Source organism: Carassius gibelio, chromosome B6, assembly GCF_023724105.1.
Source record: "Carassius gibelio isolate Cgi1373 ecotype wild population from Czech Republic chromosome B6, carGib1.2-hapl.c, whole genome shotgun sequence".
Classification (NCBI taxonomy): domain Eukaryota; kingdom Metazoa; phylum Chordata; class Actinopteri; order Cypriniformes; family Cyprinidae; genus Carassius; species Carassius gibelio.
In genome coordinates, this window is record NC_068401.1 from 11,901,614 (window position 1) to 11,917,388 (window position 15,775).

Genomic DNA, 15,775 nt, shown 5'->3' on the forward strand with positions numbered 1-15,775 from the left:
TATAATAGTTAGGATTGGCTATATAAAAACAACTGTGTGCAGTAATAAATAGCTAACAAGTGGTATTTTTTTATTAAAAAGCCCTATGAGAAATATCTGACCATGACATTTGTATACAGTTCAAGTTCAGAGAGACCCTTGATATGAAAAGAATGATTAAAAGGCGCATATGGTCCATGTTCGCGATTTATATAAACCCTCCCTGTTTTACAATGCAAACGGGCATGCATTCTAGAACAACGTCAACGGTGTCTAATTCTACTCCGGATCACCTTATCAACAATGGTAAAACTAGCTAAACAGCTTAAGATCGTCCACGTCATATTAATCAGAGCTTGATTAGCCCTTTGCTAAGAGAAGGCAGGGGAATCTTTAAGGAAGATTAATGTGTTTTAGAGTGCAACTGAGGCAACCTTAATGCGATTGCTATCTCTTTAATGAAGAAATGGTGTAATCAGAGGGAGAAAGCCAGGGAACTAGAGAGAGAAAGGGGGGAAAGAGAGAGCATCTGCTGTTCTTTGGCATTAAAGCTCAGATGAATTAGTCCATGGCGCGTGAGGACAGCTTGGCGCTAATATCACGTAAAATATACAGTCAGAAAATAATCCTAAGCATACTAAGTATAGAATGTGATGAATAGTTCCACCATTCATTATGCCTGACCTCATCTGCTCTCATGTTAACCGTTCACTCTCAAGACTTCAGTGCTCCAGCTACCCATAATGACCAGGCTTGAGGCCTGTATGACCAAGCAGAATGCCAAATTTGAGCTTGTGTTGCAAATGACCTTAGATGGATGGAGATAGAGGAAGGGAAAAAAAGATTGTGGAACAAAGACCATAGAGTGAGCAGCTTAAAGATTATTACATGGTACACTGAAGCATGTGATTGTGTGCAGCTGAGAGGCTGCGGAAGAAAGCACTGGTCATTTTCACTGGGTCATCTGGGACACCAGGTCAGCCAGTGGGGAATTCCATGAGCCTGCAACATGACCTCAGGAGAGAACGTGTGCATGTGTGCTTGTGTATATATGGAGGTTAAAGTCAGTGCTTGGGGGCATGACTGAGAACCGCTGTGTGTGATAGGAAACAAAGGCTAGGAGGGACAGAGAAATATACATAGAGAGAGAGAGAGAAAGAGTGACAGATATAGAGCTGACTTTTCAACACAACAAAAATAAGCACTCCTTCAGCCAAAGGGAAGAAATTTTAAATTATTATTATTTTTTAAATGTGACGGCTCAGCACATTGCTAAAAGAGAAAGAGAGAACGAAGAACTGGAATGAGGATAGTTGAGTAAAAACAAAAGAGAAAAACAGCATGCCGTGGCCTTGAGATTATCTAGAGTTTGGACAGCTTGGTCACTCTGTTTCCAAAACCTGGTAAGCTGCCTCTCTCCCAACTGCCTACACAGGCATCTGTTTTTTAAAGCAACTTAGCAACATAATAATGCTAAGCACTTTTAAAATGATAACACTATAATTTTAAAGTGATAGTTCACCTAAAAATGAAAATTCTGTCATTAATAACTCACCCTCATGTCATTCCAAACCTGTAAGACATTTTTTTTCACCTTTAAAACACAAATTAAGATATTTTTTGATGAAATCCAAGAGCTTTCTGACTCTCCACAAATGGCAACAGAGCTACCACAGTCAAGGCACAGAAAAGTAGTAAGGATATCCATAAAATAGTCTATATGACATCAGTGGTTCCACCTTAATTTTATGAAGCTATGAGAAAACTATTCGTGTGCAAAGAAAACAAAACTTTACTCAACAATTTATTATTTTCCTTGTCAGAATTTGACACACGTTCATGAAGTCCCTGACAGTGACAGAAATAACATAAGAGTGGCTGTGACCTTTCCTAAACTGTATTCGTCATACCCTTCTCCTTGCTTACTTGTATTTGCCCACTTTCCTTTTTGTTTCCTGTCTCACTTTCTCTCTAGAGCCCATGCTAACAGCCACAGTGAATCCATCAGCATTTGACAAGTGCAGTCAGCCAAGATAGATTGAGCCCGACGTGGCCCCCAAAAGATTGCTCTTTAAACGCAATGTTTTGCCAACAAACTTTACCAAGCTGGAACATATTAGGACCAGACTAGAGCTGGAGGCACAGGAGGGGTCAGTTGTTTGCTAAAGCACTCTAGGTACATTACTGGCTGCCTCCAAAAAGGAAGTCATACATAAGCTGATGGGTTATCGTGCGAATGGATGCATTCTAACTTATTTTTTGCTCTAGTTGTTCTTTTGTGTTTTGTATAAATCCCATTTTTGGCTGTGAAGAGGTTCACTCCGCTCGTAAGGCCACCCATCCAGGCTCCTTTGCCCTCTGGCCCCAGTTAATGTAGCCTTTAGTGAAAGAGATGGTGAAACCATTAGAAAATAGAGCCTGTGCTCACAGTCTCTGCAGATTCTAAGTTAATTTATCCACACAAATTCACGAGGATGCTCCGGGGCTAGTAGTACTATGCATGAAAAATATGCAAGTGGAATAAAAAAAAAATTACATTGTTCAAAATGATTATATTTTTTAAACTGAACGTTAATACGCTACTGTTCAAAGGTTTTGTGTTTTGTTTGTTTTGAAAGAAATTCATAATTTTATTTATCAAGAAAACATTAAACTGAAGAGATTTTTAATGTTACAAAAGTTTTCAATTAAAGAAATTGCTCTTCTTTTGAACTTTCTATTCACCAGAGAACCCTGAAAAGAATACTTCACTGTGTCCACAAAATACTAAGCAGCAAAAGCGTTATCAACAATGATAAATAAGAAAGAAAGCTTTTAGGCACCAAATTTGCATATCAGAATGGAGTAATGGCTGCAAAAAATTCAGATTTGCCATCACATGAATGAATTACATTTGAAAATATAATATGATAACAAAAATAGTTTGTTAAATTGTAAGATTTTAAAGAATTACTTGCTTTATTTTTATATTTTAAATAAACAATTATGTTAATAAATACAGCCTTGGTGATTATAAGAATTTTTTTTTTCAGAAACACAAAAAAATAACAGTAACAGCAATGTATATGACAGCCAATCATATTAAACAACTGAATATAGTTTAGGGGTAAATGTTTCTGACCATGACTGTTAGTTCTAAGTAAGGCTCAAGCTTGCCACTGGAATCATTATCCCTTAGTCTTGCTTTGGGGCTAAGGTTATGACCCCAGAGCAGCAAGAGAAGGTCACACCAGACTCCATAAATCTATGCATGTGTCCATGGGTGGTGCATTTATTAGCTCTAAGTTCTAGTCTGTTACTTAACCCCAAACTGAGCCTCTGTATCAGAGAATGTGTTGACCAAACCCTGTTGAAAAAAAAAAAAAAACAGCATATGCTGGTAAGGTATGTTTTGAAGCATTGTTGCTGGTTTGAGCTGGTTTAGGACCTGTACAAGGACCAGCTTAAACCAGCTCATGACCAGCTAAGGACCATCTTATACCAGCTAAAGCCAGCAGCCTCGCTACAAAACATACCTTATAAGCATATGCTGGATTTTTCAACAGGGAAGTTTCCAGTTACGTTTTAAAATGAATTATGACCAACTTTATGTTACAACACTGTGAATTAAAGTATTGTCAGCTTTGTTGTGAACCTATATGTTTATCCATGCTTGCTGATTTACAATCCCAAAAATGCTGTGCTGCAAATTCCAAAATTAATTTACATAATTCATAATTGCTCAAGTTTGCCCAAAGTAAGTTGCTTAAGTGCATTAAAATGGAAAACATAAATCCTCCACAGTATTGTGCTGAACTGATAATTCACATTTAATGCACTCCGTTATTATAAAAAGCTGAGGCTAATGTTAACCTCCATGGACTACCTGGGACTCCAGACATCTAATAGACCAATATTCATTTATATTATATTGCAGAAGTTTAATGACTGAAACTCAATGTTTGGATTCTAAATAATGGAAGTAAAGAGAGTGTCGAGTCAGAAGATCCATAACAACTGAGTTTCATCAAAGCCTGGCAAAAAGCTATAGTACCTACAGATGCACGTACTGTATCATGAACTATTATGCATTATTCTAGCCCTCACAAGCTTACCATGAAAATGTATTAATTCCTCATCAACCCATCACTTTTATCAACCTCTCTTCCTTACACACACATATTTAGGCCTATACCCACAGAAGACACTACTTTCACATCTGCTTCCAGAAATGTCCATTCTCAAAGACATCGAAGCATAACTTGTTTGGACAAAATCAAAAATCAATAAATAATTTTGATAATTCTTTATAATTAACCACCCAAGCTAACAAGTTAAAGCCAAAATGAATGGAATATAAAAACCCACTGGATTCTCAAAAGAAAGTTTTAGGTCATGCAGTAATCTTACAATCAAAGTCCCAAAAGCGAGTTATTAAAAATACAAAGGACACAAATAAAAAATAATCCAAGAAGATAAACCTATATAAAATTAATAAAATGATGAGAACCTCTGATATCCTACCTGGAGCAGCTTGTATCTCCACTAGGCCTCCAACCATGATAAGGGCCTCAAGAATCTTTACATGATGTTCTGGGTTTACATCCGCACTGGAGTGAGAAAAAGACATTAAGAGTGAATACTGTGTATATATTCATCCCATGCTAAGTGAAGCTGGACCTAAACAAATGCTCTAATAACGGTTACTCATGAAACATGTAAAGTTTAGACAAAAAAAGTCAGACTTACTCTTACACACAACACGCATCAAGAATCAAGTCAGTCATAATGCACACAGGTCATGTCATGAGTTGCAGCAGTTGATCTACTTCGTGAACTGTTGACTGCTTGTATACGGTCAAAACTCAATAGGATTTTTAGAAGCGAATGTTCATTTGTTTATGTATTCAGCTGTAATTCAGGTCCTGTGCTGCCTCAATGACCTCAGGTACTGTGTGAAGCTGATGACTAACCAGAAATGACTGCTTCTGGCATAATGCGCTCCCTCTCCCTCCTTAACCTCTCTCTCTTTCTTTCTCTGCCTGAACTGCCCCAGAGCCATAAGACAATTGACAGGCCGCTAAGAGCAGGGAAAGTCCCACTGGAGACTCTTGGCAGAGGGACCGAAAAGCAGCTCACAATCAAATAAGAGCGAGGCGACTTAATGGACTACAATGTGCTGACTGAGTTAGCAAGTGACTCACATGCACACTACTCTTTATTGTGTGCACTAAAGTCCTTCATTCAGGAGGGCGCTTCATAGAACATGGGATGTCACCAACTATTTAACTGTAATGAGATATAAATCTCAAAAATGCCAAACTAGCCAAAAAGAACTATGGTATATATTATTTGAATCTTATTATTTTTTGTTTTAAAATTTAATTTATTCCTGTAATGGCAAAGCTTAATTTTCAGAAGCCATTACTTCATTCATCACTGTCTTACAATGCTTCAGAAATAATTCTAATATGCTAATTTCATGCTAAAAAAATATTTCTGATTATTATTCATTTGTGAGTAACTATGAGGTGCCTCTACAATCTCTTTTCCACAGTCAAGAACCACGGAGATCACAATGATCCCTTTAACCAGTGGCATAAGGAAAATTTGTAAATACATAAATAAATAAAATATTAATTCCATAGTTAATAAATGTGCAACAATAATATGAACATATACTATAGTCTGTCATAGAGGTCTGGTACATACTAACAGTCAGGGTACATAAATAGTGAGTTATCAACATTCACTCCTGGTACTCTTTAAATGGCAAGTACAAGGAATTGTAACAGTGCAACACATTTTAATAACCATTCCCATCTGTTGTATGTTATGTGCTGTTCCTCTCAGGAGATTGTACTGGAGCTGCAGCCATTAAGGGCTGTCTTACAGTGGGCTGAGGGACAGATCAGGAATAACAGCTCCCTCATCTCTTTCTGCTCCACTTTAATTAAACTAAGGGAATAAAGATAGGCTTCGACATATGTTCCACTGAGTTTTCTGCTGAAACAAAGAACATGCATGCACATGCAAGTATGAATGTGAGCCGTCGGTCCTTTGCATTGAACTACCCACCAACCCCACTGCAAGAGCAACCACAAGATTGAACAAGATAATATGTATACACACACACACACCAGCATGCACACACACAAATGTCTGGTCAGCTATCCTTGTGGGGACTCTCCATAGATGTAATGGTTTTTATACTGTACAGACCGTATTTTCTATCGCCCTACACCAACCCTACCCCTAAGCCTAACCCTCACAGGAAACTTTCTACATTTTTAGATTTCCAAGAAACTTCATTCTGTGTGAGATAAAACTCTAAAAGTGCTGATAGCTGGTAAAATATCTTTGTGTTGAATCACCCAATAATAAAATGTGACATTCTGTAGTCTCATATTCATCTTTTAATAATATTTACAGATTTCTTGACTCCACAGCAAACAGTTTTGTCTTTACTGTTCCAATACTTATGGAGGACACTGAAGACTGGATTTATGCCTTCTTTGACATGACGGGAATAAATAAGATGAAAAAAAAAGAGAAACAATTATTTTAATTTGTAGTACGTTTACAAAATATTAATGTTTACTGCATTTTTTATCAAATAAATACAGGCTTGGTAAGTATAAAATATGTCAAAAACCTTAAAAACTTTCTGGCCACATTCTGAATGGTAATGTAGCTTGAAGACTATAGATTTCAGTTGACAACAATTTATTTACAATACCTGAAGTGGTTGTTTTTGAAGATGGCCTCGCTGTAGGCCAGAGCCAGAAGCCTGGGGCTTGCCTGAGCTGCTCCCCCACTTTGGGCCACCTTACTTAGGTGTTGGGTCAGATGAACCAGGAGCTGATGGTTAGCCTGAGGGACACTGGGAGAGTCAAGGATTCTTTTCAGCTGCTGTCCACACTCCTCCATGCCTTGGGTTTCTAAAAGAGACAGAGAGAGATTGTTGGCAACACAAAAACAGAAACAAGCTTCAAGCCCTTATTATTGACTATCTTGACCTATGAAGTGAAATGGGAGCAGACAGAGAATTATAAACATACAAAAACTAATTGGACACTGGAATGAATCTATTATTAGTTATTAAAATATATGTGGTTTGAATGTTCAAATTAAATCTAAATGGAATGCACTCATACTTTTAAATGGCTGTCAATGGATAAGATGCATTTAGCAGCTGGATGATGCTGTAGCATCTACCAGCAGGGACTAAAAGCCAAACATCCACCCTGTGGTTCTAATAATATAGATGTAACTCATCTGAACTTAGACAGCAGCATTGAACATTGGGGCACATTACAAAACCCATGACCTGGGACTGGAAAGTCAGCTCAGCAGGAGTTAAAAAGCTAGCCTAAAATTGCCCTCGAGTCCATTGTCTATGAGCACCCACAAGGACAATGCAGTTATTTCGACAGCTTCCAACATATTGAAGAGCTCCTTTGAGATGGGGTTTCCCACACCAAAAAGGCCAGCATCTGCGATTCAGGCTTTTTTAAGTTAAAGTGTACCCTGGTGGCACAGCGAAGATATGAGCATTTAATCCCTAAGTCCCCTACACACAATGAATATTTGTCTTCATCAGCCAGAGAAACACAGATAGAGTCTGGATATCAATGCGGGATATCATCCAGTCTGGAAAGTACAGAACGAGGGGGAATTCACCAAGCATGAACTGCTGATACCGCTGTTTATTCACTATGTATGCCTGGTTATAACTCTTGTCACCATCATTTGAGGAATTAACAGTCATCCTGATTATAAAAAAAAATACAAATACACACAAAAAAAAAAAAAATTCTACATGCAATGTTCTAGGACTTCAAAAATTAAGGAATTTAATTCATACAGACGTAATACATATAATGTCGAAAATTATGATTGAACATATGTTTAAATAAATAAACAAACAAACACAAATTAATTTAATTCATTTAGAAACATGATATATGCAAAGTCCGCAATTATTCTATGCAAAAAGTATAAATGATTCATATTAAATATCTACAATAAATGTATAATATAATATATAAATAATGCAGTATATGTTGATATAAATATACTGATATAAATCAGTTATTAATCTTTTTTCGTTTTTTAGTTGGTTAGTTGAAAATTAAAAAAGGGTCATGCAACAAATCACAGCTAGTGAATTTTTTTTTTTCAATAAATTAGTTGTAAAGTAATCTTTCTTCATCATTTGATAAAATGTTTAACACGTACACATTATTTTCTAATTTCCCTTAAATTTTTGTTCATTTGAATTTTACTAATAGTCATAATTTAATGACAATGGTGTCAGCTTGCAAACAGGACAGCCCTGCAATACACTCAGTAAATCTTACCTGCCAAAACACTTTCAATGTAAATAAAGAATACTGCCTAAAAGTTGCACCCCCCCCAAAAAAAAAAAACTCAATCCCCTGGCAACCACACTTCCTGCATGAATTATGAGCATGAACAAAGCCATTAAGGTGATGGCTGGTTAAGGCGCTTCACCCATAGTGCTTATAGAAGATAAGTGCTAAGCAGTCAAAGGTTATGAGCAGTGGGTGGCAGCGGGCCGAATGATGAATGTCTGACAATCTGCCGATCAGAAAACAGGTCACTACTTTGACCTTGGCCTGAGACTCACTGACCATTGATACAAGAGGGTTTCTATCAATAAGTTCTATGCATACACTCAGTAATACATGCACAGACACACACACAGACACCCATGCCCCCAGTCTGGAGCCGGAGAGTCCCACCAACCGCTGCCTCCTGGAGATTACTGATAGAGACTGACCCCTGTTCAATAAAGGCCAGCGTCATAGGCTGCAGGCCACGGCTGGGAACTTGGCCGAGTCCATCTGGACTCAGCACGACACAACCAGGGGAAGGGGAGCCCTGCAGACGGCCAATCACATTCCTGGAAGAGGGCATACTGGCTGCTGGCCAGCCAGATGGGCACCGATGCTCAAGGCATGACAGTTACCACTGAGTAATGCTCTTAAAATGAGACTGAGACACTCAATGGGACTCAAAACTGGTAAAATACTACCAGAACTACCAGAAAACATTTAGCACTTTTCTTCCACTTAATAAAATTGTCATGCTTTGGGAAGCAATACATTTTCAAGTAGAGTTGTGTTAGATTAAAGCTTGAAATTAATTTGATTGTTGTACCCTTAAGTCATGCATCATAAAACCCTAGGAGTTTGGATAACATGAGATTATGACATTATTTTGTATATTTGGTGTAATGGAACATGCTTATGCAGTTTAAGGTAAATAACACACTATTTCCACATAGAGTACATTATTGTTGCTCCTCTATGCCCCACCTTTGTGAAACGCGTCATTTTTACAAAGCTCTTCATCCTGAGAAGTGAGGTGTGCTCTGATTGGCCAGCAATCCAGTACATTGTGACAGGCCGAATGCCTCAAGTGTGTAAAGGAAATGTTATGCCCCTTGCCATACTGTGATGTGTCTCCCAGTCAGAAGAACGGTGCGACGAGACAAATATAATAAAACCCACTACAAACGAGCCATTTGCTGCATCCAGTGGGGGAATAATTATGGACTATAATGACTTATACTGCATTGCATCACGCCGCATAAACATAAATCCATGTCTGCATTTGTGATTGGAGACATGATAAACAACAAGCGCTACTCTACATTACTCAAAACTCATGTTTGAATCATCAGTGGAAAATCCTTTAAATATGTAGACGTGCTTACAGACTGTGAGTCAGAACTGCCGGTATTGTAGTTTCCTCTCCTCCAGGTGTTGCACACATCTTACTATTTGGATTGAACAGTGTTGCAAATACAGCTTAACCACTGATTTCTAGTTGTGTCCTCTTTTGGAAGACCAAAGAAAGTATTTTTGCTTTCACAATGATACAGTGTCTCCACAACATGGCACCGGCGGCAACAGTGTGAATCAAAGTTACTCCTTTCTTTGTATTATAACCCCAAGTACATTATAGTGAGTCATTGCCTTGATTTTTGTTCACTGCATCACAAAACTATATTATATATATTCGTTATATAATATATATTATACTATATATATATTAGTTCCATCCTTTGAAGATAGAAGGTAATATTTCATTTTAACTTTTGCAGTTCGTTTAAGTATACTGTACCAGTGCCAGCAGAACTGAGGTTGGAAAATGAAGAAAATGAAATTATTATGTATAAGCCAATCAATTAAGTATGTTCCAATGCATGAATGAAACTAGTTAAACTGCATTTAGACTTGCCACTCTATGGGACAAATCATGCACATCAATCAAGACAATGAATAAGTATATTGCAAATTGAAGATATAAACTATCAACAATATGTTTAGTCAAAAAGAAGATCATGCCTTGAAATCCTAAAATTGAAAGTAAATCAATCAATCAATCAATCATAAAACTGCCAAAATTTATCCAAGGCTGGCAATGGCCACACACTAAACGATTTTAAAACCATGGGAGACCACAACATTGAAGACAGTTTCAGCCGATTTTTAGCCTTAAAATCTTCTGAACACACACACTACATGATTTGACCAGACTGCGAGATCCCACACTTGTTGACTGCAGGAACGATTTCACGGAGACTCGTGTGAAAGAAAGCCAGGCTTCAGCTACAGAATTATGCAAAATCTGGTAGGTGATGCTTGCTAGCTCTCATTGTATATCACGTCAAAGGCATATTTTATATTTACGATTTGAGTTCAGGAACGATCAGAAGCAGTTAAATAATCGCAATGACACCAAACAATAGAGGATTCTTTGGACAAATTAATTTGTGACAAACTGTGAATCGGGCCACACCCCCTGATCTTTCAGGGGTGCAAATCAGGCCAATCAGCCTTAAAATCCTCGGTAACACTTTATTTTGATAGTCCACTTTAGACATTCTAATAGCAGTAAGTAACTTTGCAACTACATGTCAACTAGCGGTTAGTAGATTATTAGTAGACTGTCTGCTTAATATCGTCTAACACTTTCTTTGTCAACTTATTGTCAACTAATACTAAGCCTAAACCTACTCCTAAAACTAACCCTAAACCTACCCTAACAGTCTACTTTGAGAGTTAGTTGACATGTAGTTGCAAATTTCTGAGATTTAGTTGATACGTAGTCGACATGTAGTTACAAAGTTACTTACAGTCAGTAGAATGTCTAAAGTGGACTATCAAAATAAAGTGTAACCAAATCCTCTAGTGTGTGGCCAGCCTTAGTATGTTTTTTTGTCATTTTCAGTAGCATTTTATAAATGCCTTCAAAACAAGATACATTTAGCTGAGATTTGAAAACATATTAGATACAAAGTTCATGCCTAAAAGATGTCAAAAGGTTGTCAGTAAGTTATGAAAAATACATTTATTTCAAGAATAAAACAGCCTCTTTTTTGTATCTGAAGCAATTTGTTTGCATCTTATCCTTAAATACTATTTAACCAGTGTATTTAAGGACACAAGTCGCCTTAAGACCGCAATCATTTTCAGGCATCAGAAACATGATGCGGCAATACTCAGCGAGGGTCCTTACATAATTCTGTTTGTCCTTACAAAGTCAGGCAACACTTATGAGCAACCAGGCATGTCTAAAAGATGGGGCAGACTCTGTGTATGCTTGTTTCATTTTCAGTGGGTGTAATGCAGAGCGAGGTCAGAGAGATGGTGTGAACCTACCCTCCGGCATAGTAGCGCCCCCACTAATACACACACACACACACACGCTCACATTTTCTCTGCCTCTTTCTATTACACTCCTTTTGTTCTCGGCCTCTCTCAAGCCTCTTTCTGCCCACTGAACATTTTTAAGCATTTATATGTTGAAGAGGACAAAAGCACCCACCTATTTTAGTTTTAGCATTTTAACTAAGGAGAATTTAAACCTTTAAATTCTGACATAATTTACATGCTCGTATATAGTTTCAAGTTTTTATGACTTGTTTGAAGAATCGTACTGGAATGTAATCAAAAACAATGGATACTGGAGGTTTCAAGCTTCAAAGATGATTAAAAAGCTTCAAAGGATATCATAAAAGTGATATCTTTCATTATTCACAGCAAAATGTACTTCCATCATACATTTATCGTACCTTTATATAGACATTTGCTAAGTTAAGCATTCATGAGAGATCAGTGTTGACTAATTTAGAAACAAATCCACTGAAAACTGATCCATTATGACTCCAATTTAAGTTCAGAGGGCAGCTTACCCTGAGCAGTGTAGACCAGCTCACTGTACACTACAGCTGGGATGAGCAGGCAGGGCAAGTCCTGGATGTAACTCTTAAGTGTATCAGCCAATGTACACAATTCATATTGCTCAAAGTCCACCGCTGCTGGGTCTGAGGGAGAAAGAGAAAGAGAGAGAATGGTTAATTATAGACACATAAAGTGCTTTCTCTATTATTTACCCTTCCAAACCATGTGCCCTTGGTGAAACCCTACAGCGATTCACTTTACAGTGGTGGTCAGATTCCTTGACTATTTCTGCCCCCTCTGGGGACAATGATCCAGTCACAAGCTTAACAAAGAGAGTGAATTTGAGTGGAAGTCTCCCGGTCAATAACTCAAAGCCTCGGATAATGGCAGCTTGGTAGACGGCAATTATACAGTAGTAATTTTAAAAGGCCCTTCATTGTGCTAAAATTATAATGGCATATTGATGTATTGGAAAGGTGTAAAAGGCATTGACAGATCTCTCACATATTTCAGGTCACAACTTTTTCATTTATGCTTTAAGTATAACTGGGGATGTATAAATACTTTTCACTGTACAATCCACAATGCCTGCAGAATGTTGGACAGTAGGAAAACATGTAGACAAACAGAAGCGTGTGAGTAATTTTGACACATTTATTGCACGTTTTGGACATCTGGGTCCGTATTTTTAAAGATTCAAAGAATCCTCTCAGAGAGCTTCTAATTTAGTTTTGTGGTGCTTTGACATTTCTGCAAATTGTTGGAAATGTTGGTGTGTCTCTAATAAGAGTGGTCACAAACATGATCCCTGCACAATCTAATGTGTAGCGTCTTGTTAACTCACTGTCATGCATTGTGTGCAACATATTTCTTCTCCCTCTTCATGTTTCATCCATTTTCTCCACCGCTAAAGAAACTCTTAAGCCTCTTAAAACTCCTTATCCGTACTCCTAACCATTTAGGACCTCTTTTTAAGGGTTAAGATGCTTTCTGAATTACTTTTATCTTTTCTTAAATTTTAAGTAGAAACACCCACATTTATAAGATTTTTTTATTGTATTTTTTTGTTACTAAGAGCAACACTTAGCACTAAAAAAATTTAATGAATACGCCCCTGGATCGTAACTACACTGTAAATCTCTAGTTGCTGAGACTTCAGCTTAAAAAACTCATTCATGAATCATTCATGATCCATCTCTCTCCTTTCTGTACTTAAAGAAGTAAATGGGTAGTGTAGGTAAAATAAGGACAGTCTTTTAGCAAGAAAAAAAAAAAGATTTTTACAAGATCTGTTGAAAAAATGCATAACCAGATCATGTTAAACAGTTTTTGTTTCATTCATGTTATTTATTTATATACTTTTTTAATTAATGGCTGCACTCATAGTTTGCTTTGGTCCAATAATAATAATAATAATAATAAAAATACGAGTAATTATTATTAATAATACATATTTTAGGATAGGAGAGTTTAGGATATTGTTGTGTAATGGTATTCACATTAGTTACACATTCTGACTAGCAAGTTCAAGTCACATGAAAATGTAAGTTGTTATATTCATAAACAATTTAATTCACTGGTATTCAGCAGTGGATTATTTGAATACATAAAAAAATTAAAATAAATAAATAGACATCTTTGCCAGTTATAATGAGATTAACACTGGAGTTGACCAGTTAGGGCCATCAGGTACACCAACAGGAAAGCTCTGAAAAAGAAAGAGGTTAAGTGTCATTTGAAAACCATTCACCTCCCCTCACCTCCAACATTCTATGCCATTTTAATATAAGAAAAGTGACTGACCCCCACAGCTAAATTGTAATGGCATTGATTGCCCCCCTGACTAATTGTAAAATAAAGTTTCCCTGTGATCAGGTTCTAGTGAAATCAAAAAGCTATTAAGCTTTTCTAATGACCTTCACTCTCCAAATGTGATTAGTTTGTTGACTTGCCGCTATGCTTGCATTCAATGCAAATCTTCAAGATATTCTAGCTATTCCAGATGAACCAGATAAGTAATACAAACTGCTTGGGAGGGCAAACAATGGCAGAAGGTGAAACAATAAATAGATCATAATTACCCATTAAGCCCATATCAGAGTAACGGTGATAAAAAAATAAGTTTTTAAATATCAAAAAATAAATGGAATATTATATTATGAGTCTTTTTCATGAGTGTACTTTGGTGTAGTATGGAGTAAGGATAGTGTTTTAAACAATTAAGAACAAACTAAAATTAGGACAGAAAAACAAAGAAGAAATATTCAAGATTTTGCAGTGGTAAGTGGAATCGGAAATCTTGAAAGACCTCTATACAACACTATAGGGCTTTTTGGATGAAAGCCGGGAGGCTTCTGCCATCAGTGGTTCAACCATAACGATATAAAGCAAGAAGAAAACAAAAATAATGACTTTATACAATTCTTCTTCTCTGCCTACATCACCGTAATGACATTTTGGAGAATATGAGCTGGACACAGGCTGCTTACAGTCTTCTGTGTCATCCGCGCCACAAAGATACATTTTTTTACATGTATTTATGCATCGATCTGAAAGAAAACAGCACATCCTTGTGGTGTGGCTGACACAGAAGAGCGTTAGCAGCCTGCGTCCAGCTCATATTTTCCAAAATGGTGCTACGGTGATGTTGGGAGAGACAGAGAAGACAAATTATTGAATAAAGTCATTATTTTAGTTTTTTCCTCATACCAAAGGTATTCTCATCGAGTCATAATGTTACAGATGAATCACTGATGGCAGATAGACTATTCTGGCCATGCTTTTCATACTTTTCTGGACCTTGACAGTGTATTTTACTTGGCAGTCTTTGGGACAATAACGACTCTCCCGGTTTACATCCAAAATATCTTAAATTGTGTTCTGAAGATGAATGAAGCTTTTACGATTTTGGAACGACATGGGGGTAAGTGATTAATGTCAAACATTTTTTAAGGGTCAGCACACTGTACAAAACCCAAGGCCAAAGGACAATGGCCCAACTAGGGTTTGTATACATAGAAGAACAATGGAAAATCAGTGCAGTGTAAAGCAAAACATGTTCTTTGTGGACGGACTCTAAGAGCTTTGGAACTCTAATACAAATATACCAACAGAATTTTCAAAAGACTGTCTTAGCCATTTGTCTCGCCATCATGTTGATTGCACTTCTGAAAATGTGCAATTTATCACACCTTCACAGACATAGTATTCTTCTACATTAAACTCACGTGGCTAACAAAGTGCGCTGAGCTAATATCAGGCTAGATTAGTGCAGGGATTTTCCATAACCCAACTCCCCCTCTATCTCAGAGGAACAGTCATGCGAGAAACTACCACCTATTGATCACAGTTTCTCAATGAATCCCATTTACTGGTCGCAATGTCCATCCTGAGCTTCCACATGTATTTCTTATTTTTCTAATCACCCTCCCAGTGGATGCCCATCTGCCGATCTTTAATTTCTTGCCTGCCAGTGGCCCAAATCGATTGTTTCCCCCTGCTTGGCTTGATCCATATATTGTTGGAGTGTGCTTTTAAATGCCCAGCTTGTAAAGTGTCTAATCCACTACAAACAGATTTGTTTAGGTCATCAAGAAGCT

General features: G+C 37.2%; 1 protein-coding gene across 1 annotated transcript in view; it reads right to left on the reverse strand.

Annotated features, from left to right (window-relative positions):
* Nucleotides 1-15,775, reverse strand: part of LOC127959732 (phosphatidylinositol 3-kinase regulatory subunit gamma) — a 146,495-nt gene that overhangs the window by 64,503 nt on the left and 66,217 nt on the right. Inside the window, exons 5-7 of the mRNA XM_052559079.1 lie at nt 12,188-12,319; nt 6,698-6,899; nt 4,483-4,568 (exon numbers count right to left, since the gene is read on the reverse strand). Of these exons, the coding sequence (XP_052415039.1) occupies nt 4,483-4,568; nt 6,698-6,899; nt 12,188-12,319 (420 nt within the window). The remainder of the gene's footprint in view (nt 1-4,482; nt 4,569-6,697; nt 6,900-12,187; nt 12,320-15,775) is intronic.